Source organism: Thamnophis sirtalis, unplaced genomic scaffold (assembly GCF_051295495.1).
Source record: "Thamnophis sirtalis isolate CommonGarterSnake01/CBP01778 unplaced genomic scaffold, rThaSir2_p1.2 scaffold_10, whole genome shotgun sequence".
Taxonomy (NCBI): domain Eukaryota; kingdom Metazoa; phylum Chordata; class Lepidosauria; order Squamata; family Natricidae; genus Thamnophis; species Thamnophis sirtalis.
Genome location: NW_028261390.1, coordinates 6561732 through 6587638, shown reverse-complemented (window position 1 = coordinate 6587638; position 25907 = coordinate 6561732). Strand labels below are relative to the sequence as shown.

The window sequence follows — 25907 nt, the reverse complement described above, 5'->3', positions numbered from 1 at the left end:
CGGGGAGCAGCCCGGCGGCCTCCAAAGTTTGCGCTCCGAGGATCGGAGCGCAAACTTTGGAGGCCGCCGGGCTGCTCCCCGGCCTCGCCTTCCACTTTGCAGCCCCCCCCCCCCAAAGCGAAAGCAACCACCGCGGATCTTTTTACACGGTTTGCAAGCCGTCCCGCCCGTCGAACAGTAACAGGGTTGGAAGGGACCTTGGAGGTCATCTAGTCCAACCCCCTGCTCAGGCAGGAGACCTCTACGAAGAGGAGACGGGGAGGGGAAGGGGAGGAAAAAAACAACGCGCAGGCTAAATGCCACGCGCAAACCTACCCTCCTCCCCAACTTTTTTCTTCTTTAAAAATATTTTTATTGAACAGGATTTTTTTTTTTTAGTTTTTTTAAACACAATTATCATTCTGCAACATTTCCACTTCGGTATATATCTCCATTATGCTATTTTTGTCCGTACATGTGTGCATATATTTCTTTTATAGAGGATAGTCTATTAATATATTAATTTATCTACAATACCTACTAATTTATATACAATATATATCTTATATACATCTTATATCTCTATATACATATATTTCTTTTATACATGATAGTCTATTAATATACTAATTTATATACAATTTCTACTATTTTATATACAATACATCTTATATCTATATATACATATATTTCTTTTTTACGTGGTAGTCTATTAATATATTATCTACAATACCTACTAATTTATCTTAAATACCTACTAATTTATATATAATACATCTTATGTCTATGTGTACATATATTTCTTATAGAGGATAGTCTATTAATATACTAATGTATATACAATTTCTACTAATTTATATACAATATATCTTATATCTATATATACATATATTTCTTTTATACATGATAGTCTATTAATAATTATCTACAATACCTACTAATTTATATACAATACATCTTATATCTTATATGTGTACATGTATTTTTCTATACATGATAGTCTATTAATATACTAATTTATATACAATTTCTACTAATTTATATACAATACATCTTATATCTATATATACATATATTTCTTTTTTACGTGGTAGTCTATTAATATATTATCTACAATACCTACTAATTTATCTTAAATACCTACTAATTTATATACAATACATCTTATGTCTATGTGTACATATATTTCTTATAGAGGATAGTCTATGAATATACTAATGTATATACAATTTCTACTAATTTATATACAATACATCTTGTATCTATATATACATATATTTTATACATGATAGTCTATTAATATATTAATTTATCTAAAATACCTACTAATTTATATACAATACATCTTATATCTTATATGTGTACATGTATTTTTTTATACATGATAGTCTATTAATATACTAATTTATATACAATTTCTACTAACTTATATACAATACATCTTATATCTATATATACATATATTTTATACATGATAGTCTATTAATATAATAATTTATCTAAAATACCTACTAATTTATATACAATACATCTTATATCCATGTGTACATTTATTTCTTTTCAAAGCCCCCAATTGGGGAAAAAAGAGAAAAAAATCACTGCCGTAGAGGCAAAAAAGGGCAATTGGAAAGCTGCAAAAAAGAAACTTTTGCCTTATTTAGAGACAAAATTGCTGGCTCTTTAACGACCAGGCGCAACCTTGGAGCCAGAGGTGGTTCTTGAAGGCAGAGGGGATTTAAGCCGCTTAAAGGGACTGACAGAAGAGGGGCGGAAAACACAGCGGCTTCCTCCTCCGGGGAAGGAGGCTTAAGTTAATCCAGGGGTTGAAGAAGAATAGAAGACTTAAAAAAATAGAATAGAGCTGGAAGGGACCTTGGAGGTCTTCTAGTCCATCCCCCTGCTCAAGAACCTATACCAAGGTTGACTCTGCCTCCCAGCCTTTGGAGGTGGGTAAAATGAGGACCCAGATTGTTGGGGGCAAGAGGCTGACTCTGTAAACCGCTTAGAGAGGGCTTCCAGACAGCTGGCCAATTGCATTCTTTGTATAAATCCTTCCATCTCCCCATCATCCAATCAGAGTTGAAGAAGCTTCTTGGATGAGAAGCAAAATGTCTTCAAAGAAAAAAAACAACAGAAAGTCAAATTTCCTTTTGAAAAAAAAAAAAAAGCACCTTTGGGACAACCGTGACCTGGATGACTGAGACTCTCCCTAGACAAGACAGTTGCAGGAGCCTGGATGTCTTTGCTGCCCCCTAGTGGCTACCTGGAGCGTTGCAGGTAAGATCTGAATGTTCTAGGTCAGTGTTTTTCAACCTTTTTTGTGCAAAGGCACACTTTTTTCATGAAAAAAATCACGAGGCACACCACCATTAGAAAATGTTAAATTTTTTTAACTCTGTGCCTATATTGACTATGTATAAAGTAATTCTCTTGAATCCTCCGCGATTATTGCTATGGGCGCACGCATGGGACGTCAGTGACGTCCCTGCGTGCGCTACCTCCCGGCGGTCCCCGCGTTTATAAAGTAAACGCGGGGCCGCAGGGACTTAATAGAGGCATCCCTGTGTCCCGAAAGCAACTTTCGGGACACACAGAGATGTCCCGAGGCAAAAACACCCGGCGGGTGTTTTTCCCACGGCACACCTTACACTATGTCACGGCACACTAGTGTGCCGCGGCACAGTGGTTGAAAAACACTGTTCTAGGTAACCCATTAAACACCCAACCACGATGGAGCTTCCTTAATAGATTTCTCCGAATGTTGGGGTGCCCAATTTATGCCCTTTTTAAAGGCAGCTCTGCATGGAATTGCCACGGTCTTACAATCTGGCTTGTCTAATGGTGTATAAAGAAGATCGGAAGTATTCCAGGGGTCAGTTTTGCTGGTGGGCTAGGAAAACCGAAGTAGAATTAACGCGACAATCGGGTCGAAAGGCATGCCCAAGGTGGGTGACTTTGAGCCAATCAACAGGGGAGGATGAGTTCTAGTCCCGCCTTAGGCATAAAAGCTGGCTGGTGACTTTGGGCCAATCACTGCCTCTCAGCTCACCTGACGTCGTTGTTTTTTTTGACATGCATAACATCAATATGTATTTGTATTAATTACTTTGTCAAACACGTACAAGATAGCAGGTATAAATATAAACATGGACATGAATGAAAGAAATAAATACAAATAAATAGGGACAGTAGGACAGGGATGGAAGGCACGCTGGTGTGCTTATGCATGCTCCCTTACGGACCTCTTAGGAATGGGGTGAGGTCCACGGTAGACAGTTTAAGGTTGAAGCTATGGTGGGGGGGGGTTTGAGGATGTAACAACAGAGTCAGGTAGAGCATTCCAGGCGTTGACCACTCTGTTGCTGAAGTTGTTTTTTCTGTAATCGAGTTTGGAGTGGTTTACCTTGAGTTTGTATCGATTGTTTTCCCGTGTATTATTGAGGTGGAAGCCGAAGCAGTCGTTGACAGGTAGGATCTTGTAGCAGATAATTTTGTGTCCTATGTTTAGGTCAGACCGTGGGTGGCGTAGTTCCAGGTGTCCAAACCCAAAATTTCGAGCCTGGTGGCGTAAGGGATTCCATTGTGAGGAGAGGAGTGGAGGACTCTTCTCGTGAAATACCTCTGGACCCATTCGATCATATTGTCCAATATATAGTGTGGATTCCAGGCAGACGAGCTGTATTCGAGAATTGGTCTGGCAAAGGTTTTGTATACCCTAGTTAGGAACACAATGTTACCGGAGAAGAGGCTTCGCAAGATTAGGTTAACAACTCTTAATGCCTTTATGGCAATGCTGTTCCAGTAGGTTCTGGGGCTTAAATAATTTGAGATGGGTAGACATTGTGGTTTTGCATCATCAGCGAAGAGGATGCAGTTGCTTTTAATATGATCGTATAGGTCCCTGATGGCAAACCTATGGCACATGTGCCACAGGTGGCATGCGGAGGCATTCGCCCTACAGCTGACTTTGGCCGTCTTTTAAGGCCTTTATTCGCCCTCCGGAGGCTTCCACCCTCCGGAGGCTTCAGGAAGCTTCCCTGAAGGGTCCGAAGAGCAAAAAAATGGCCCTATGAGCAAAACGGAAGTCATCATTCCTGAACTTCCGGGTTGCCTATAGGGCTATTTTTCGCCCTCCGGAGGTTTTGGGGAAGTTCCCGAAGCCTCCCGAGGGCCTGCATGGGGGTGGGGGAGGCTGTTTTCGCCCTTCCCAGGCTCCTAGAAAGCCTCTGGAGCCTGGGGAGGGTGAAAAAAGTGCGCTAAAAGCAAGTGGGTAGCGCTGGTCATGTGGACATGTGCGCATAGCATGGTGGGTGTGGCACGCCCGCGCACGACCCCCCCCTGTGCTCCCCCCGCTTTTAGCAGATGATCCAAAAACGTTTAGACATCACTGGCGTAGGTCATTAATGTAAAGCAGAAAGAGTGTGGGTGCCAGAATTCTGCCTTGAGGGACACCACTGTTAACATGTGCTGGATTTCATATTTTGATTACTGGTTGCCTGTTTGACAGGAATGTGTAGGGCAGTGTTTCTCAACCTTGTCAACTTGAAGATGTCTGGACTTCAACTCCCAGCATTCCCCAGCCAGCGCTGGCTGGGGAATGCTGGGAGTTGAAGTCCAGACATCTTCAAGTTGACAAGGTTGAGAAACACTGGTGTAGGGATCCGGAAATGCTGTAAGAACTTAGTTTTAACAGTAGTTTGTGGGGAAAACGGGAAGAGTAAGATTTGTTGGATAGGTTTGCCATCTTATTTGCGAAAATAATAAAGGTGGGATACGAAAAAACTTTTTATTAAACATCGCCAGCGTGAAAACAAGCTACGAGGATTCTTCCCGCGGTGCTGACATTGCAAGCGTTGCTTTTATATTTAAGAATCAATCTCCTCCTAAAGCACACTCGTCTGAAAAACTCTTTCCATCCCCATTTAACGCAGAAGGCCGACCGTTTTCATGGCTGAGCGTGTTCTCACGTTGCTTCCCTTTCATTAATTCTTGGCTTGTTGCTCTCCGCATCTGTCTGTGACCGACTCAACAGCTGCTGAGGAAGGCGAGTGGGAGCGTTCAGGAGGCTCTCGGTAGGGCGGGTGGCATTTTGACTCGGCTAAAGCTATTCCCTCGGTGGAGCAGAGCGAAGACCGCTTAAATGTTTGCGAAAGACTGCGATCTGAATTCTTGAAGGACTTTCATCGAAAGCTTCCTGGAGAGGAGCTCGCTGTCTTCGGCGATCTTGTCAGAATGGCCCGCAGCCAACATCTGCAGAAGAAACTAGAAGCGCAGAGAAGCATTAGCAGCGCTTAAAATCGCACCGTTTTCCTCAGCCAATAGCAATAGCAATAGCAATAACAGTAGACTTATATACCGCTTCATAGGGCTTTCAGCCCTCTCTAAGCGGTTTACAGAGTCAGCATATCGCCCCCCATCAACAATCCGGGTCCTCATTTTACCCACCTCGGAAGGATGGAAGGCTGAGTCAACCCTGAGCCGGTGAGATTTGAACCGCTGAACTGCTGATCTAGCAGTCAGCCTGCAGTGCTGCATTTAACCACTGCGCCACCTTGGCTCTATTAGCCAAACAGGCACAGCGCTGTGTTTTTTTTTAAAAAAACGAGAATTTTGAAAAACAAACTTTACAAATATTTACTTCCCTCCCCCCACCCTCCCCTCCAACCCCCCCAAAACCTTCCCCCCCCCCCAACTTCCAAGAACCAATACAGGGTATAAATCTTTAACAAAAACAATCTAAAATACACTTGGAAAAAAAAGATAGTTAAGAACATCTTTCAATTGAGCTTGCTAGACTAGACAATTTATATCATTCCTGGTCTCTAATCATAAACTATCTGGAATTTCTTAGTCCCATATTTATTTTGAGTATAATCAATCCATCTTTTCCACTCCAGTTTATATCTCTCGTTTGAATGGTCCTTAAGATATGCAGATATTTTGGGCATCTTGGCTAGGTTTGTGACTTTCAATGTCCATTCTTGAATAGTAGGCAAATCTTCCTTCTTCCAGTATTGCGCCACCAACAATCTAGCTGCAGTTATTAAGTGCAAAATCAAATTAATCTCTAGAACTGTACAATACCTAACAAAAATAACTTGAGGGGTAAACTTTATCCTTTTTTTAAAGAACATTTTGCATAATCCACCATATTTTTATCCAAAATGCTTTAACCTTTTTGCAAGTTTCCACCATATGTGAAAATATGTAGCGTCCACACAATCACATCTCCAAAATTTAGCATAGCGCTGTTTTATGAGCATTACGTGTCCTATTATTACCTCATGTGAGATGTTCACAATCCCCACTCATAGCCCAGTGTGACATCAGATGTTACACATTGATATAAGAAAGGTTGGAGGGCAGAGAGCTAGGTTAGTAACTTGAAGATGAACAGGTCAACGCGAACAAGTTAGGCTGAGGATGTGTTGAATTTCACAGCCCGGAAATATTACTATCAACTCCTTCGTCCCTTGTGATTAGGACCGTGATATTGAACCTATGGCACTCGTGCCACAGGTGGCACGCGGAGCCATATCTGCTGGCACATGAGCCGTCAGCTCCAGCGCATATGCGCGTGCCAGCCAGCTGATTTTCAGCCTTCCGGAGGGCCGGGGAAGGCTGTTTTCGCCTTCCCCAGGCTTCAGGACAGCCTCCAGAGCCTGGGAGGGCAAGGCCTACCGGAAGTTGGTTTCGGTAGGGCCATTGAGCCCGTTTTTCGCCCTCCCCAAGCTCCGGAAGCTTTCCTGGAGCCTTGGGAGGGTGAAAACGGCCTTCTCTGGTCCCTCAAAGGAAATACCAAGCTCATCTTGGAGGTGAACAGTGTAACGCATGTTGGGGGGAGCGTAGGGAGGGGGGTTGTGCACACATGCACACATGGGGGGGTGGCTTTGCATTATGGGTTCACTGTCGTGGGTGCACTTGCCTTTTTGGCACCCAACAACAAAAAGGTTAGCCATCACTGGATTAGGATAAGGAGAGTTGTGACCCCAACAGGAATGGAATTATCACAAGTGCATCAGTCAATTTCAGTTTTGGAAAAGCCTAGTCATTCTTCAAGCAAGACAATTTTAAGCAAATCACTATGGAGACTCAATCCTGAACATTTCTGATATTTACCAATATCTGAACAGGAATCCACGTTAGAAGAGAAGAAGAAACTATAATAATAAAGGTAAAGGTTCCCCTCGCACTTAGGTGCTGGTCGTTCCCGACTCTAGGGGGCGGTGCTTATCCCCATTTGAAAGCCGAAGAGCCAGCGCTATCTGAAGACATTCTCTGTGGTCATGTGGCCGGCATGACTCAACGCCGAAGGCGCACGAAACACTGTTACCTTCCCACCAAAGGTGGTTCCTATTTTTCTACTTGCATTTTTACGTGCTTTCGAACTGCAGAAGCTGGGACAAGTAACGGGAAAGAGGTGAGTTGCTCCCAGTTCGGCCTGGATCGGACGAACCAATAGTAGCAGCGGCAGGAGGCTCCACCCACCAGCCCAGACTCTTCTGTTCATGCGCAGAAGCGTTGCGCGCAAGCGCGATCACGAGCAAAACAGTCGTGAAAAAATTGGAAATCCACCATTGTAACGGGAGCTCGCTCTGTTACGCGGTGCTTGGGATTCGAACCACCAAACTGCCGATCTTTCTGATCGACCAGTCTTAGCCGCTGAGCCACTGCCTCCCTACGAAGCTATAATAATTTGGTGGAAATGGTGGAGAGGATTTAACCCAAGCATAGGATTTTCTCCCCTCAAATAATATTTGATTGTTAATAGTCTGTAATGTTCTACTTTGGACTCCAAAGAAAATCGAATGGATCAATCTGAAAAACTACTATTGTGTTCAATTTCTACTACAAAGATAAGAAGCAAGCTAATGGAAACCAGATCTCACCCCCACCCCACAAAAGGTAGCCAGATTGAGATCCAAGTAATTGCCATCTTGTTTCAAGGCATTGTTTTTAAGTAAAATACAAGTGGCCCTCAACTTATTACCCCAATTGAGTATTACCCCAATTGAGGACAAGCGAAAGTTGTTAAGTGAGTTTTACCCTATTTTATGATCTTTCTTGCCATTGTTGTTAACCGAAGCACTACAGTTGTTAAGTTAGTAACACCGTTGTTAAGTGGATCTGGCTTCCCCTTCTGACTTTGCTTGTCAAAAGATCACCAAAAGGTGATCTCATGACCCCGGGACCTTACAACTTCCATGTGTCGGAATTTTGATCACGTGGCCATGCCATGGGGACGCTGCAATGGTCATAATAGCAATAGCAATAGCAGTTAGACTTATATACCGCTTCATAGGGCTTTCAGCCCTCTCTAAGCGGTTTACAGAGTCAGCACATTGCCCCCAACAACAATCCGGGTTCTCATTTTACCCACCTTGGAAGGATGGAAGGCTGAGTCAACCCTGAGCCGGTGAGATTTGAACAGCCGAACTGCAGAACTGCAGTCAGCTGAAGTAGCCTTCAGTGCTGCATTTAACCACTGCGCCACCTCGGCTCTGTGAAACGTCTTCATACGTCCCTTTTTTCAGTGCCGTTGTAACGTCATACGGTCATTAAATGAGCCGTTGTAAGCTGAGCACTGTCTGTGGATGGTATAATTAGACATTTCTCTGGAAAATTCAGGTCTTGTATTGATAATATTGCAGGCCACCCAGAGACTCAATGGAATTGAGAGGCTATGCAAATTGAATTAATAACCCAAATAAATGAATAAAGCAATGTAGGCCAAAGACCTTTTGTGACCTCTTGAAGAAGCAAAGTCAATGGGGAAACCAGATTCACTTAACAACAGATTCATTTAACGACTGCAATGATTCTCTTAACAAACGTGGCAAGCAAGGTCGTTAAATGGGGCAAAATTCACGTAACAAATCCATCACTTAGCCACTGGAAAGTTGAGGTCCAACTTTCCATGAATAGGCTGACCTATTCATCTCCCTACTACTCGCTTTAGATTTTAATCCACGAATAACTGATTGTGCCACAGAGTTAAAGAAGTGAAAGTTCTCCCCCAAGATCAGCTCTTGAAGACCACATAGACCAGAGGTCAGCGACCTGCGGCTCTGGAGCCGCATGTGGCTCTTTCATCCCTCTGCTGTGGCTCACTATCGCCAGTCGGCTCCACAATTGATAGGGCTTTTGGTTAGGACAGGTAGAGGAAAAAGGACGCCGCGCTAGGGGGAGACTATGGTGGGGGAACCAGACTTCCGGTCGGCAGAGGAAAAAGGACACCGCATTAGGAGGAGACTCTATGGTGGGGGAACCGGACTTCTGATCGGCAGAGGAAAAAGGACGCCACACTAGGGGGAGACTCTATGGTGGGGAAACCAGACTTCCGGTCAGCAGAGGAAAAAGGACGCCATGCTAGGAGGAGACTCTATGGTGGGGGAACTGGACTTCTGGTTGGTTTCAGAATTGAACGGGGTGGGGTGTTTCTGGTTAGGACCTTTGTGGGTCTTTGAGGGTTTAAGGTTGCCGACCCCTGACATAGATATATCGGTATCTATATGAAGAAACGGTGTCTCATTTCTCTCTTCTCCCACAATCTTTTTCAAAAGCATCCATTCTAATCCGATTTCCTCCTGGTTTCTCATTTTAAGTTCTAATAATGTTTTGCTCTTCTTTTGTTTTTGATTCCCCACCCCACCCCAGCATGATTTTTAAAAAAAACCTGGTTAAATGCTGCCCCCTAGTGGGACAGTTAGAGATTCCCAAAGTTGTTCTGAAAACTATGGGGAAATTTTTTTTTCAACCTTATTTATTTCTGCAACTTGAGTTTCTCAGCCTTGAAGAGGAGCGGACTTTATCCCCCACAATGGAGGAATGGAATCGAAAAGAAGATGGAACTGGAATTAATTGGGCACTCCATCCCTGGAGGTTTTTAAGAAGAGATTGGATGATGATTTTTCTGAAATGGTATAGGCTTGAGCAGGGGGTTGGACTAGAAGACCTCCAAGGTCCCTTCCAACTCTGTTTATTCTATTCCTATTCCTATTCCTTTCCCATTCTCTTCTCTTCTATTCTGGGGCAAGAATGCAAATACTTTTGTGGTTATTTGGAAACAGCTTCTGACTTTGTGTGAAAAAGGGAGAAAAAAAATGAAACCGTGACTTTGGGCTTTGACAATTAAGTGGGTTATTATTATTAGCTAGTGGTTATTATTTGCAATAACTATGAAGTTGATATTGCAACATTACTATGTATCTTAAAAGTTGGAACTCACTGCTTGGTGTTGTTTTAATTTCTTTTTCCCTTTTCTCTACTCCATTTTCCATTTTTCCATTGTTTTTATTTTTATTTGTATTTTATATTAAGGAAAGAAACCTTTAATGATAGAGATAGATAGATAGATAGATAGATAGATAGATAGATAGATAGATAGATAGATAGATAGATAGATAGATAGATAGGTGTTGTAGCCCAGCAGGAGCCGTTGGAGCTGCCACCAGACTCCCGACAACGAGGGGCCCTATGAGTTGGCTCTGGAGGATGTGGAGGACCCTGGACAGGGTTCCGAATCCGAGCAGCGCGCAGAGAGGCTGGTTGGCCATCAGGAGGCGCCTGAGCCTTGGATCAGTGGGAAAGAGACAAGGGAGTGTGATCCTGACGTCATGCATTGGAGCAGTGGGGAGGAGACAAGGGAGTTGTTCCTGGATGCCCAGCAACGGAGACCTAATAGGCGTAAGGAACAGTTACGCAGTTACAGGAGATAATTGCACTCAACTGGTGGTAATTAGGCTCCTCTCAAGACTATAAAAGGAATGATTGTCCACACGCTCGTCGCAGGAATCAACGTATTCACTAGAGCTGGAGAAGCTATTGTGGCTAGCTTGGCAGGCTGGATTGCTGCCAAGGTTAGTCTGTGTGTTAATAAATCCTTGAAGTATCTTTGTCTCGGCGTGCTTTGGTGTGTGAAGAGTGGGGGTCGGAACAGGTAGGTAAGTAGTAAGTAGAGATAGATTGATAGATGGATGGATGGATGGATGGATGGATAGACGGACGGATTTCAAGTCCCAGAATTCTCAGCCAGCAATCCTAGCAAATTCTAAATTTTAATAAGAACCTCAGCTCAGATATACCTAAGATGAATCCAAGAGGACCTCTGACATGATAGCAGTCTTCCAATATTTAAGGGGCTCTTATGAACCATAAGTTTATAAAGCATGTGACGATTGCATCTTTATCATCGCAAGACTGCAGATCTTCAGCTCTGGTTTTAGTATTTTATTTACGATCCTTTTAAACCACATGGACAAAGATTTTTTTTTCTTTATGTGGCTTGATTTACCCTTGCAACCCTTGCTGTCTGCCTCTTCCCTGTTCTATTTTTCGGGAATATGTGATCAGACGCTCATGCTGGCCAACGAGGTAGCAAGTAAATGAACCCTCTTTATAATTCCTGTTTCTGCAAAAATTTATCTGATGACAACTGTGAAGGGGAGGATGACTTAAATCCCTCCTTTCTTTTAGGGCCATAAGGTGGCTGTGCATCGTGCTTCTATTTCTGAAGCGTTACTCTGGGTGTACAAAGAAGTATGTACGATGATATCTAATCTACAAAGTGACCTTTCTAACTATCGGTGGGTGTAGTATATGTGGTCTGAATGCCTGTTTTCGTTGGAGTTGTGTGTTTGAGTCAGTGTTTTAGCAGACAGGAGCTGCTAGGTAAAAGGTTATTCCTCCTTATCGTTCTACCTTCTCTGTTGTTTTCCTAAAGGAACTTTGCAAACATGTACTTAATGCTTCAGGAACCAGCCTCGTAACAATTCCTGCCAATAGATTCCCTACTTAGTTCCATATCATGTTCAGACCAGAGGTGGGTTCCTACCAATAGCAGTAGACTTATATACCGCTTCATAGGCCTTTCAGGCCTCTCTAAGCGGTTTACAGAGAGTCAGCATATTGCCCCCAACAATCTGGGTCCTCATTTTACCCACCTCGGAAGGATGGAAGGCTGAGTCAACCCTGAGCCGGTGAGATTTGAACCGCTGACCTGCTGATCTAGCAGTAGCCTGCAGTGCTGCATTTAACCACTGCGCCACCTTGGCTCTAATCTACTCTAGATTCGTCAAATCTACCGAACCGGTTAGAAGAGGTTCTACCAGTGGACCCGGAAAGCAGGCCACACCTACAGAAGAGGTTCCAAACTTTTTTGAAACCCACCCCTGGTCCTTGGATATGATTATTCTACACTATCATGCTCATATTTATAAAACTCAGGGCCTCTGTGAAAGGTAAGGATGACTACTGCGTTTGTGGTGCAATCAGAACATTGCGTGTGTTGAAGTTGTTTTAACGCAAACCAAAGATGCCTTTTAAAAAACAAATTTACATCCTATTCTTATGCATGCCAGTGCTGTGTGCGAGGTAATTTAAGGTGGTTCTGACAAGTGTCGTCGGCATCTTCATATCCGGTCACATGGGCGGCAAGCCACTCCCATCCGGTCACATGGGCGGCAAGCCACTCCCACAAAGGAGGCCTCACCCACAGAGTAGGTTCAAACAATTTTTGAAACCCACCACTGGTTCAGACTCTTAGAAGTCTATCTACTGAATGAAAAATTGCTGGGGACCTTCTACCGCTGCACCATAGAGAGTATTTTACAACTTACTGCGCCTCTCTATGGTTTGCCAATTGCACAGTGGCAGATAGGACAGCGCTCCAGAGGGTCAACGTCATTGCCCGGAGGATCATTGGTTGCCCTCTCCCTTCTTTGGAAGAGCTTTAGAGCTCCCGCTGCCTTAAGAAAGTTCAAAACATTCTTAAAGATCCATCTTATCCTGGACACCCTTTTTTTTTTAAAAAAACTATTACCATCTGGCAGACGGTACAGGACAATAAAAACAAGGACAAATAGGCTGAAAAACAGCTTCTATCCCAGTAACTATATTGAATTTTACAGTGTAAAGGGAAAGGTTTCCCTCGCACATACGTGCTAGTCGTTCCCGACTCTAGGGGGCGGTGCTCATCTCCGTTTCAAAGCCGAAGAGCCAGCGCTGCCCGAAGACGTCTCCGTGGCCATGTGCCCGGCATGAGTAAATGCCGAAGGCCCACAGACACGCTGTTACCTTCCCACCAAAGGTGGTCCCTATTTTTCTTCTTGCATTTTTACATGCTTTTGAACTGCTCGGTTGGCAGAAGGTGGGAGAAGCAACGGGAGCTCGCCCCATTACGCAGCGCTAGGGATTCGAACGGCTGAACTGCCGACCTTTCTGATCGACAAGCTCAGCGTTTTAGCCACTGAGTCACCACCACGTCCCAAGACGCAATCTCGGGTTTTCAATTTCAATTATATAGCATGTGAAGGATGTGTGTTTGTGGTTTTTTTTTAATTTTTATAGTTATAATGTGCACTGAAGATGGCATTTAATTTTGTTGTAAGACGTGCAATGACAATGAAATACACTAAACTAAACACTAAACTAAACTAAAAGTTAAACTAAACTATTTTACGACCCAGAATAATAATTATTATTATGATTATGGTTCCTTGCAATTATCCAAATGTTTAGACCGGATTTGGCATTTTTGTCTACCAAGAGAGTCCTTTCCAAGGATCTGGAATAGGCCAATGTGGATCTTTGATGGTGATACAGGTGGTACACCGACAAATGCACGCTCGACAAAACCGCGGCGAGAAAACCGCGAGTTTTAAATTGCGCCAACGAATGAGCACAGAAGCGCGCCGACAACAGCGTCCCGACAAAAGCGCGCCTTCAACAAACAAGTAATAACCACGAGTTGTAAACCTAACCCTAAACCTAAGCCTAAACCTAAGCCTAACCCTAAGACTAACCCTAAGACTAACCTTAAGACTAACCCTAAGGCTAACCCTAAACCTAACCCTTACCTTAACTGAAATCCCCAAACCTAACCCTGAACCTAACCCTTACCTTAACTGAAATCGCGCTTTTGTGGGCACAGTTTTGTCGGCGCGTTGTTGTGGGCGTGTTTATGACGTTGCGGTTTTCTCGCCACGGTTTCGTCGGCGCGCTTTTGTCGTGCGCGCATTTGTTGGGTCACGGATACAGGTATCTTTGCGGGATGTAAGCTGTTCTGAGTAAAGCTGCCTTTTGCAATTGACTAAGGGTGAATCTATCAATGCCGACGGTGTTTGAGTTCTTTTCGGATTGAACCCCAGGAGCCTGTGACTATCGAGGCTACCTTGGCGTCCTTCGTCCACAGTCATTCTCTTTCTATTTGCCGTTCTTTGTGTTTCTTATCTTCCCCCGTCACTGAACTACAAAACACCCAATGCTTACTGCAACTTAAAATGAGGATTTTTTTTTTTAAATGGGTAATTTGGATTAGGTCATAATTTTTTTGGCTCAGAGCTCTGTTTTGGACAAAGGCAAGAGGGGAGTTAATTCATCTGAGGAGATCAAGGTGCCAAAATGTGAATCAAAAAGTCCCTGGTTCAGTCCTCCTTCGACACCAATGAGTTGAATGGGTATCTGAGCCTTCCTGCAAGAAGAGAGTAATAAAACTGGCCTGCGTTACAAGGCTCTTGAAAAGGAATTGTGGGAACGTTGTAGGGCCTGGTGAGATTCGAACGGCCAAATTGCAGGCAGCCAGCACAAGTGAGCCTGCAGTACTGCACTCTAAACCGCTGGCGCCCCCAGAGCTCTGCCACTGCCTCCTTCGGTCTGCGGGGAGCCCGATATGGGATCAAACCCCAGGAGATCACTCACCTGCGGCTTCCGGTAGCCTTTGGTTTCGAGGAATTGGTCGAAGGCATACGTTCCATGCAGTGACGATTCTAACTCAGCCTCAGCCTGCAAGAGAGTTCGGTTCATTTCTCAGGTCAAGAGACTAATTGAATTCGGTCAGGTTCTCAACCTTTTCTTCGCACGGTCCCCCTTTAAATACCTCTTGTGGCCACGGGTCATGGCCACGGACCCGCCAGACTTAACTCAAGATTTAAACCGGAGGTGTTCAAACTTGACCACTTTAAGACTTGCGGACTTCAACTCCCAGAATTCTGGGAGTTGAAGTCCGCAGGTCTTAAAGTGGCCAAGTTTGGGGGTCCCCTGATTTAAACGATAACATTTCATAATATTCCTAGAGGAGATCAACCCTGACTGCTCTTTAGAAGGCCCAGATCCTGAAGACGAAACTCAAATATTTTGCCACCTAATGAGAAGGAAGGACTCCCTGGAGAAGAGCCTCAAGCTGGGAACGATGGAGGGCAAAAGAAGAAGTTTGAGTTTAATAAAAATTTGTATGCCGTCCACTCCCATTGGCACTCTGATGGGAGGGGGACAACAGGGAAGGAGGTGGCTGGATGGAGTCACCCAAGCAGTCGGTGTGAGCTTAATTCAATTCAATTCAATTTATTAGATTTATAGGCCGCCCAATCCCGGAGGCTTAAATGGGCTCCAGAGGATGGTAGAGGACAGGAAGGCCTGGAGGAACGTTGCTCATGGGATCTAAATGGGTCAGACACGACTTCGCCACTAACAACAACAACAATTTCTTCAAGCCTTCATGGACTCTCTTTGATGATGTCGGGAATAAGATGTAATGACAACAATCTTCTCAGTATCATCTCCGTTTCAAAGCCAAAGAGCCAGCGCTGTCCGAAGACGTCTCCGTGGTCATTTAGCCGGCATGACTAAACGCTGAAGGCGCACAGAACACTGTTCCCTTCCCACCAAAGGTGGTGCCTATTTTTCTACTTGCTTTTTTACGTGCTTTCGAACTGCTAGATTAGCAGAAGCTGGGACAAATAAAGGGAGCTCACTGTGTTATGCGGCGCTAGGGATTCGAACCGCCGAACTTTCTGATCGACAAGCTCAGCGTCTTAGCCACTGAGCCACCCCGTCCCCTACATAAGATTAGAATATTACATATTCATGCATATACCCAACACTGTAAGAACATCCTAAGCCTGCAGTGACACCATTCAGATAAAGTTGCCTTGGATTTAACGTGCACACTTGTGTTTTTCATAGATGCAGTTTCATCTGGTTCAATAATGGAAAGAGATTTGTAGGGCTATTCTTCACCAATAAAATAAACAACATTTCCGTGTATTATTTTGTGCGGTGACCGGTGATTTGCTGTCATATTTGAAAACTTGGGTGTTTGAGAAGCTGTAACAGGGATGCAATCCGAGGAGGAAGGAGGAGGAAGATGACCATGGGGTATATTTGGTGCTCTCTGAGCTTGGTGGTTTTCTTAAAGACATTTCATTACCAAAGTAGGTAACATCATCAGTGTGCTATTAATAAAGAATTAAGAAACAATAAGTTTCAAACAGGCTTAAAACACACACCCAAAGTAGCGAGGAAAATCAACCCTGGGGGAGCCAGCAAAAGAATATAATATGGAATGCTGTGAAGTTACCTTTTGGACAATCTTCTTCCTGGCGTTCAGGAAGATTTGTAGACATTCAGGAATTTCTTCCTTCTCAGTTGCCCGTTTCTTCTTCCATGTCTTTGGAGGGAGGTACCAGGCTCCGTATTTAATCTTTTCCCACTTGGGCTCAGAAGGGGTTGGCTAAAGGCAAGAGATGCCAGAACTTGTTTTTTCCAACCTCCTGGTCATTGATACATTTTTCTGCCCCCAAGCAATGATCAAGGGTGTCACCAGAATGAGAGTCTTTTAGTTCTTCAACTCTTTGACCTCGGAGTCAACTTTGTAGTTATTGCAAATAATAACCACTAGCTATTTCAATAATAATAATAACAACAACAACAACAACCCATTTAATTGTCAAATCCCAAAATCAAGGTTTCATTTTTTCTCTCTCTTTCAGGCAGAAAGTCCAGAAGCTGTTTCCGAATAACCACAAAAGTATTTGCATTCTTGTCCCAGAATAGAATAGAATAGAATAGAGGGATGGGGATAGGGATAGGGATAGAATAGAATAGAATGGAATGGAATGGAATGGAACAGGAACAGGAACAAGAACAAGAATAGAATAGGAGGAATAGGAATGGAATGGAATGGAATAGAATAGAATAGAGGGATAGGAATAGAATAGAATAGAATAGAATAAAGGGATAGGGATAGGAATGGAATAGAATAGGAAATGGGAATGGGAAGGAATAGGAATGGAATAGAATAGAATAGAATAGAATAAAATAAAATAAAATAGACAAATAGGAATGGAATAGAATTGGAATAGAATAGGAATAGGAATAGGAATAGAAATGGGAAGGAATAGGAATAGGAATGGAATAGAATAAAATAGAGGAATAGGAATGGAATAGAATAGAATAGAATAGAATAAACAAAAGTTGAAGGGACCTTGGAGGTCTTCTAGTCCAACCCCCTGTGCAAGCAGGAGACCCTCTACCATTTCAGACAAATGGTTATCCAATCTCTTCTTTGAAATCTCAAATGATGGAGCACCCACAACAAGTCACTCCACTGATTTTGGGAGGCAGTTACTGGCCACATCTGGCCTTGCCAAAGCCTCCCAAGGTTAGCTGGGGAATTCTGGGAGTTGGAGTCCACACATGCTGGCTGGGGAATTCTGGGAGTTGAAGTCCACCCTTCTTAAAAATTGCCGAGGCTGACAAACCTTGCCTACTTATTTCTCTTTATGCTCATCATCACATGATTCCCTCAATAGTTATCTCAGTATCTGTTACCGTTCTGTTCATTTCGGCCTGCTTACCTTTGTGGGAATCCTCTTCCGGGACGGGTGCCTCCCCAGGTATTGTCTCAGCTCTGCTGGTATTTGATAGAGCTCCATTATTTTAATGGGTGTGGATGTCTTGATATCACTTTCGTACCTCGTGTCAAAAAGCTTCATGATGGTGTCTTCGTCAATATTGTACTTTTCTCCTCCCTGGGATAGCAAACCAAGAATACAAGTTCGGGAAACATTGCAAACACTCAGTCTAGAGCAGTGTTCTTAACCTTGGCAGCTTGAAGATGCCTGGACTTCAACTCCCAGGTTCAACGCCCAGGTTCGCCTGGTGCACCAGTTGCGTCCCTACCTGAACCGGGAGGCTCTCACAACAGTCACTCGTGCCCTTGTGACCTCCAGGCTGGAGTACTGCAATGTGCTCTACATGGGGCCCTTGAAGAATATTCGGCGACTTCAGCTAGTCCAGAATGCGGCCGCGCGAGCGATCGTGGGTGCACCTCGTTTCACCCACATAACACCTATCCTCCGCGAGCTGCACTGGCTGCCTGTCGATCTCCGGGTACGCTTCAAGGTGCTACTTGTCACCTACAAAGCCCTTCATGGTAGTGGATCTGGGTACTTGAGAGACCGCCTACTGCCAATTACCTCCACTCGACCAATTAGATCCCATAGATTAGGCCTCCTCCGAGTTCCATCTTCCGGTCAATGTCGACTGGCAACCACGCGGAGGAGAGCCTTCTCGGTGGCAGCTCCGACCCTATGGAACGATCTCCCCGTGGAGATTCGTACCCTCACCACCCTCCAGACCTTCCGCAAAGCCCTTAAAACCTGGCTGTCCCAACAGGCCTGGGGTTAAAGACCGCAACCCACCCGAATTGTATGAATGTTGTGCTTTTAATGATGTACTGTCTTATATGTTAATCTGTTTGTCCTCCCTTCCTTCCGAATTGTGAGCCGCCCTGAGTCCCCCCAGGGAAAAGGGCGGCATATAAATAAACTACTCACTCACTCACTCACTCCCAGAAGTCCCCAGTTCAAGATTCAAGGTTCATTTTATTTATATGCCGCCCTATTCCCGGCAGGACTCAGGGCGGCGCACAAACCCAAGGAGGGGAAGGGAAACACAAGAACTACAACAAAAAGTACAGGGCATTTAAAACAACCCACAGCCACACGATTCGAGAGGGGAAGGGAATTAGCATCTATGAAAAGCAGTAACTGAGAGAGGGATCTTGGAGTTTTACTTGGAGAACCAATTAAACACGAGCCAGCAGTGTACGACGGTAGTGAAAAAAACGAATGCAATCCTAAATTGCATTAATAGAGAGAGAGAGAATCAAGATCACGTGAAGTGTTGATACCACTTTATAATGCCCTGGTAAGGCCACACTTGGAATACGGCATCCAGTTTTGGTCGCCACAATGTAGAAAAGATGCGGAGACTCTAGAAAGAGTGCAGAGAAGAGCAACAAAGAGGATTACGGGATTGGAGGCTAAAACTTTACTTTACTTTACTTTAATAAGATTTGTATGCCACCTACTCCCTAGGGAATAGGAAGAACGGTTGCAGGAACTGGGTATGTCTCGTTTAATGAAAAGAAGGACTAGGGGAGACAGGATAGCATTGTTCCAATATCTCAGGGGTTGCCACAAAGAAGAGGGAGTCAAGCTATTCTCCAAAGCACCTGAGGGCAGGACAAGAAGCAATGGGTGGAAACTAATCAAGGAGAGAAGCAACTTAGAACTGAGGAGAAATTTCCTGACAGAACAATTAATCAATGGAACAACTTGCCTCCAGAAGTTGTGAATGCTCCAACACTACAGGTTTTTAAGAAGAGATTGGACAACCATTTGTCTGAAGCAGTATAGGGTTTTCTGCCTAAGCAGGGGGTTGGACTAGAAAACCTCAACGGTCCCTTCCAACTTTATTATTCTAGTCTAGTGAAGAGAAGGACCAGGGGAGGCAGGATAGCAGTCTTCCAATATTTGAGGGGCTGCTACAGAGAGGAGGGAGTCAAGCTATTTTCCAAGGCACCTGAAGGCCAGACAAGGAACAATGGATGGAAACTGATCAAGGAGAGATTCAACCTGGAAATAAGGAGAAATTTTCTGACAGTGAGAACAAACAATTCATGGAAAAGAAGCTGCCTTCAGAAGTTGTGGGAGCTTCATCGCTGGAGGCTTTCAAGAAGAGACTGGATTGCCATCTGTCTGGAATAGTATTTTTCTATTTTCTAATAGAAAATGTATTTTCTAATACATGCTTTCGAACTGCTAGGTTGGCAGAAGCTGGGACAAGTAAATGGTTCACTCCGTTACGCAGCTCTAGGGATTCGAACCGCTGAACTGCTGACCTTTCTGATCAACAAGCTCAGAGTCTTAGCCACTGAGCCACCGCGTCCCACAGCTTTTATATATGGGTCAGTAATTGCTCAGGGCACTCTTCTTTTTCCTTTCCAACCATTGTGACTTTCTCAAGAGTAAATCATGATTCATGACCAGAATATCCTAATCAGACTTTCATCCATGCTGAATCATCAAGCTTCTTTAGAAAATCCTTTCCTATTTCCTCTTTTTATTCTATTTTTTTTTACCCCATTGCAAAACATTTCAAAACAATGCCAACTTTCGCGTTGAGCTTATAGTTCTGCATTCTGATTTCCGAATTAGAATCCAAGGCTACTTCTGCTTCATCATGCATAACCAAAGGAGAGCCAAGATAAAATGTGACGTTCAGCAGGAACTGCCGAGACCATCCATGACCCCCTGACCTCGGGAAGGGGGTCAAAAGTCAAATATTTAGTAATATTTCATTGCAGTAATAGTTACAGGTTGTCCTCGACTTACAACAGCTTGTTTAATGACTGTTTGAAGTTGCAGTGCACTGAAATAAAGGGAGTCATGGTTGTTTTTCATATTTACAATTGTTTCAGCATCTCCATGGGCAAAATCTGGATGCTTGGCAACTGATTCCTATTTATGACGGTTGCAGTGTCCTGGGGTCATGTGATCCCCTTTTGCGACCATCTGACAAGCAAACTCGATGGGTGGAGGCAGATTCGCTTAACCACTGTGGCAAGAGAGATTGTAAAAGGGGGCAAAACTCACTTAACAAATGCCTCACTTAGCAACAGAAACATTGGGCTCAACTGTAAGCATAATTCAAGGACTACCTATATTGGTAGAACCTTCAGAAGATCCATCCAGGTTCTTCCTTGTGGCCTTCAGTAGAGACTGGCTGATATTTTGCATTTTTATTCGAAACCACCCTTCTTTCGTTCAAAACATTTGCTTGTTACTACTCTGGATGCGGTGGCTCAGTGGCGAAGGTGCTGAGCTTGTCAATCAGGAAGGTCGGCAGTTTGGTGGTTCGAATCCCTAGCGCCACGTAAGTGAGCTCCCGTTACTTGTCCCAGCTTCTCCCAACCTAGCAGCTCGAAAGCATGTAAAAAATGCAAGTAGAAAAATAGGGACCACCTTTGGTGGGAAGGGAACAGCGTTCTATGCGCCTTTGGCATTGAGTCATGCCTGCCACATGACCACGGAGACATCTTTGGACAGCGTTGGCTCTTCGGCTTTGAGATGAGCACTGCCCCCTAGAGTTGGGAACGACTAGCACAGATGTTTGAACCATTACCCTTATATTATTAGGGAAGATAAGTGAATATCACTCCTGTTCATGACCGATGAACCGTAGCACACCAGCCCCTCTGCCCCCATTTCTCCACTGTCCCCAAGAGTTTGCCAAAATCCATGTGATTAAATGAATGGTTGTAAGTCAAGGATTACCCGAAGAAAGGTATCGAACTAGGGGGTGTGAGTTTGCTTGCTGGATTTACATTGCCTGCTCGGTTGCGGTACTCGTTCAACTGGCTCTTACAGTGATTTGGGTTCACCGACAAATGCACGCTCGACAAAAGCGCGCCGACGAAACCACGGCGAGAAAACCGTGAATTCTAAATCGCGCTGATGAATGAGCGCAGAAGCGCGCCAACAAAAGCGCACCTTCAACAAACAAGTAATAACCGCAAGTTCTAAACCTAACCCTAAAACTAACCCTAACCCTACACCTAACCCTGAACCTAACCCTTACCTTAACTGAAATCCCTGAACCTAACCCTTAACTGAAATCGCGCTTTTGTGGGCATGGTTTTGTCAGCGCGTTGTTGTGGGCGCATTTATGATGTCGCAGTTTTCTCGCTGCAGTTTCGTCGGCGCGCTTTTGTTGTGCGCGCATTTGTCGGGTCACGAACGAGTGATTTGTACTTACCATTGCATTCACCCATTCGCAAAATTCCTTCGTTACCCGCTTAACGTTTTTATCCAGGGGTGGAACGTAATCGATTTTGGCTGCCTCTTGCCTCTCGGCCACCTCTTTCTTACTAAACCAGGTGTAAGGGTTCTTTTTTTTCTGCATCCAGCTGCAGAGACAAAAAGTGTAGAGCCGGTTATTAAATGAATGAAACAAAAAGAAAACAACAACAACAATTATGCTAGAGTACTGGTAGTCTTTGACTTAATTTGCTTAGTGAATGCCTGTGGAGATTCTCTGTCATCCAGGGCTCACTCCAGAGGTGGGTTCCTACCAGTTCGCACCTATTCGGTAGAACCGGTTCGTCAAATCTACCGGTTAGAAGAGGTTCCACCAGTGGACCCGGAAAGCAGGCCACACCTACAGAAGAGGTTCCACAATTTTTTGAAACCCACCACTGGTCCTTGGATATGATTATTCTACACTATCATGCTCATATTTATAAAACTCAGTGCCTCTGTGAAAGGCAAGGATGACTACTGCGTTTGTGGTGCAATCAGAACATTGCGTGTGTTGAAGTTGTTTTAACGCAAACCAAAGATGCCTTTTAAAAAAACAAGTTTACATCATATTCTTATGCATGCCAGTGCTGTGTGTGAGGTAATTTAAGGTGGTTCTGACAAGTGTCGTCGGCATCTTCATATCGGGTCACATGGGCGGCAAGCCACTCCCATCCGGTCACATGGGTGGCAAGCCACTGCCACAAAGGAGGCCACACCCACAGAGTAGGTTCGAACAATTTTTGAAACCCACCACTGGTTCACTCCATTACGCGGCGATAGGGATTCAAACAGCCGGACTTTCTGATCGACAAGCTCAGCATCTTGGCCATTGAGCCACCGTGTCCCTATGATTTATGTCACCTCCATGTTGCTTTTTACCTCAGCCCATAGTGCCCAAACAGTGCCCAAACACTGCCCATCGGTTGGTTACAGCATGGGGATTGGGTCCCCTAATTTTTGTAAAAAAAAAAATTTTTTACTTTTATTTGTTAAATTTGCGTTTTACTCGTTTCACTACTCACGGAAGAGTGGAGCTGTAGCTTCTGTTTGGGCGCACATCATACTTCACGTGATGTTGACCAGACGAAGGGGTGTCCACATCATCTTTACTATAATCCGGGGATGGTCGGGTCAGCTGCATCTCAGGGTCCAGGAGCTTCATCACATCGTCAAAAAGCTGTGAGGACAGAGCAAGATAGAAGCCTCAGGCCTGCCGCCATCTTTTCCGTTGGATCTTTGGCCTGTCACACGTTCTATGCTTCTGCTACGCATTTTGTATTGTGGGAAAATGGGAGGGTGGGGGACTGTACGGAGTTAGATGCTGTGTAGTCACAACAAAACCTCACAGGCTTGTTGTTCTGAGGAAAATCGGAGGACGACGATGGTGTGTTGGAAATGTTCAACACCTTCAGCTATTTGTAAAAATAATAAAGGCAGGATAATACATACGTACACACACACACACACAAACACATATGCAGGTCTTGGCATATTCCCTTGTAGGATCGAGAGTATCTTGGCTACGTTTCGACGAGGTCCCACTCGCCATCTTCAGGCTGGTGCCTTCGGCTTCATGCTAGTGCGAGCAAAGCTGTACCCGTGAAAATCTACGAAACTATCTCTCTCTCTCTCTCTCTCTCTCTCTCTCTCTCTCTCTCTCTCTCTCTCTCTCTCTATCTATCTATCTATCCATCTCCATAGATCTATATCTATATCTATATCTATCTATCTATCTATCTATCTATCTATCTATCTATCTATCTATCTATCTATCTATTCATCCATCTATCTGCCTCGAGCAATTTCAACCAAACTTGGTACACAGATGACTTACTCTCTGGATAAAAAATATACTGTGGGGGTAAGACACCCTTAAAATCCCTTGATGTGTGTGTGTTCTGTTAAGATACAGCCTGTTGTGCCTTAAAATGGCTTCTACTGTAGTGCCGTAAAATGACTTCTACTGCGCAGCGCAGTGGTAACGGCTTCACAGTACTCCACAAGGGGGCTCCCTCTGGTAAGGGGGAAAATCCAACTTTAGAAATTACGTTTGGTCTGGATATTTTCCCCCTATATAAATAAATACGCGGGCAAGGCTGGGTTATCAGCTAGTAAATAAATAAATGAATGAATGAATCCATCTTACGTCTGGAGGCACACTCTCTTCCAGATGTGGATAAAGTGCCAGTGGGTGTTGCTCCTGGGTGAGATTGGGGTCCGTCTTGGTTTTCTGAGGCGTGGGGAGTCTGGATTGAACCGCTGAGCGTTTCCTCAGCAAGTCCCCGGATTTGTAAGGGATGATCTGGGAAGCATCCAATTTCTTATACTGCAGGATGATTGGAGCGGGCCCTTTGGTGCCTTGAATTATGATGTTGTCCGAAGGTGGAGGACAACCGTACCGGAAATCATCCAGGCCATGTTTCAGGAACCTCCACCGCTGACCGTTGAGAGAATCCGAGAATTTCTCTTTGTTACTCGCCTGTTTTGGAAAGCACCTGGAAGGCAATTTTTCCTTGTACCTGGATGGAAAGAAGGGATGGCCAGCATGGAAAGCAAATCTCTCTTAGCTAGGTGTTCTGACCCCCCTTCTTCGCTCGTTCACAGAGGACAGTCAGACAGACTTAAAAGGAAATAACTTTATCAGTCCTGTCTCACACTGGCTGCGAGCCCAAAATAAACATAAATAATGTCTCTGGCAAAAAGGTTACGCAGCAGAATGCAAAAACAAAGAGCTACTACAGCAACACCAGATTTGCAGAAAGAAAGCAAATCATTTATCCAAGTGCCTCTCACAAACAAACCACGACCGATGAACGACGAACCACGAACGAACGAATGAACGTTGACTTCTGCAACCAGGGCGTGGCACCATCAGTCCTTTTATCTCCAGAAGACCACATTAACGAGCCCCAGCTGCATTGTTATTCCTGCATCCCGACCAGGGGTGGGTTTCGACTGGTTCGCACCGGTCCCTGCGATCCGGTTGGTCACCGAACCCGGAAGTAAGTAACTTCCGGGAACGGCGAAGCCCCCCGCGCCCGCGCGCGCCCGCGCGCGCCCGCACACCCGCGCCCGCTCCTTACCCGGTTTTTACGAATTCTGCGCTTTCCACGCATGCACAGAACGCATACAGCGCCTGCGCGATCCTCCAGGAGCAGCTGGAGCATCGCGCAGATGCTAGTACGCACGCACGCACCATGTGTGTGCGCGAGGACGCCACATGCGTGCGTGAGGACGCCACGTGTGTGCGCGGGGACGCCACGTGCGTGCGCGGGGACACCGTCGGCCTCGTTCCAACCGATCCGGTTGGAACGGGGCGAGAAACCCACCCCTGATCCCGACTCAACTCACAGCAAACTTCTGCTGAGTCACAACAGCTAGGATACTTCTATAACACATCTTTTCTATCCTGCTTTGCGGAGTGGAGGGTTGGTCTCTAACAGAAAGCTACTTGAAGAGACGAGAACCGTGATGGTGAACTTATGGCACCATGTGCCTCTTTGAGCACACAAAGCCATATTGCCCGGCACGCAGAGCTTTGCCTGCTTGTCTTCGGGATTTCTGATGCGCATGCATGTGTGACAATCAGCTGTCCTTTGCGCATGCAGCAGTGCTGAAAACTGGTGTCCGCATGTGTGCTGGCCTGATGATTTTCAGGTGCTCATGCGTTCCAGGATCTGGAAGTTCAGCTTTTCTGGAGCGCGCATGGCAGTGGCAAAACCCGGCCTGCGCACCCGCACTGACCAGCTGATCGTCACGCGCACAGGCATGCTAGAATCCGGAAGTTTAGCTTTTTCGGAGTGCGGCCCCACGCATATGCGGTGTTTCCGTGCCACCTTTGTGGCACTCGGTGCTGAAAAGGTTCGCCAGCGCTGGACCAGAAGCATTTGAAATGTGGATCTGCAGATGGCTGTTAGGTATAAGTTGGGTTGACAAAATCAGAAAATGAGGTGGTGATAAGCTGCCTGGGAAAGGCCAAGGGAAATCATCAAAACCATAACAAAG

At 44.8% G+C, this 25907-nt stretch overlaps 1 protein-coding gene across 1 annotated transcript; it reads right to left on the bottom strand.

Annotated features, from left to right (window-relative positions):
• Positions 1 to 4757: 4757 nt before the first annotated feature.
• FAM47E (family with sequence similarity 47 member E) lies at positions 4758 to 25789 on the bottom strand. Its single transcript, XM_087723883.1, has 8 exons — positions 25647 to 25789; positions 24049 to 24421; positions 22925 to 23079; positions 21859 to 22009; positions 17613 to 17786; positions 16334 to 16486; positions 14677 to 14760; positions 4758 to 5241 (listed from the first exon to the last, which is right to left on the bottom strand). The coding sequence occupies exons 1-8, from the start codon at positions 25787 to 25789 to the stop codon at positions 5116 to 5118; spliced, it is 1359 nt and encodes a 452-aa protein (XP_087580009.1). The 3' UTR covers positions 4758 to 5115.
• Positions 25790 to 25907: the final 118 nt, after the last annotated feature.

Bases quoted from the DNA above. Each gene is read 5' to 3' on its own strand.
- FAM47E (XM_087723883.1), bottom strand. From the start codon at position 25,789: ATGCTTCTGGTCCAGCGCTGGCGAACCTTTTCAGCACCGAGTGCCACA. The intron at 24,422-25,646 runs GTCAGTGCGGGT...CTTTCCATCCAG, and splicing joins GTGCGCGTGACGATCAGCTG to GTACAAGGAAAAATTGCCTT. The intron at 14,761-16,333 runs GTAACTTCACAG...ACTCTCTTGCAG, and splicing joins GGAAGAAGATTGTCCAAAAG to GCTGAGGCTGAGTTAGAATC.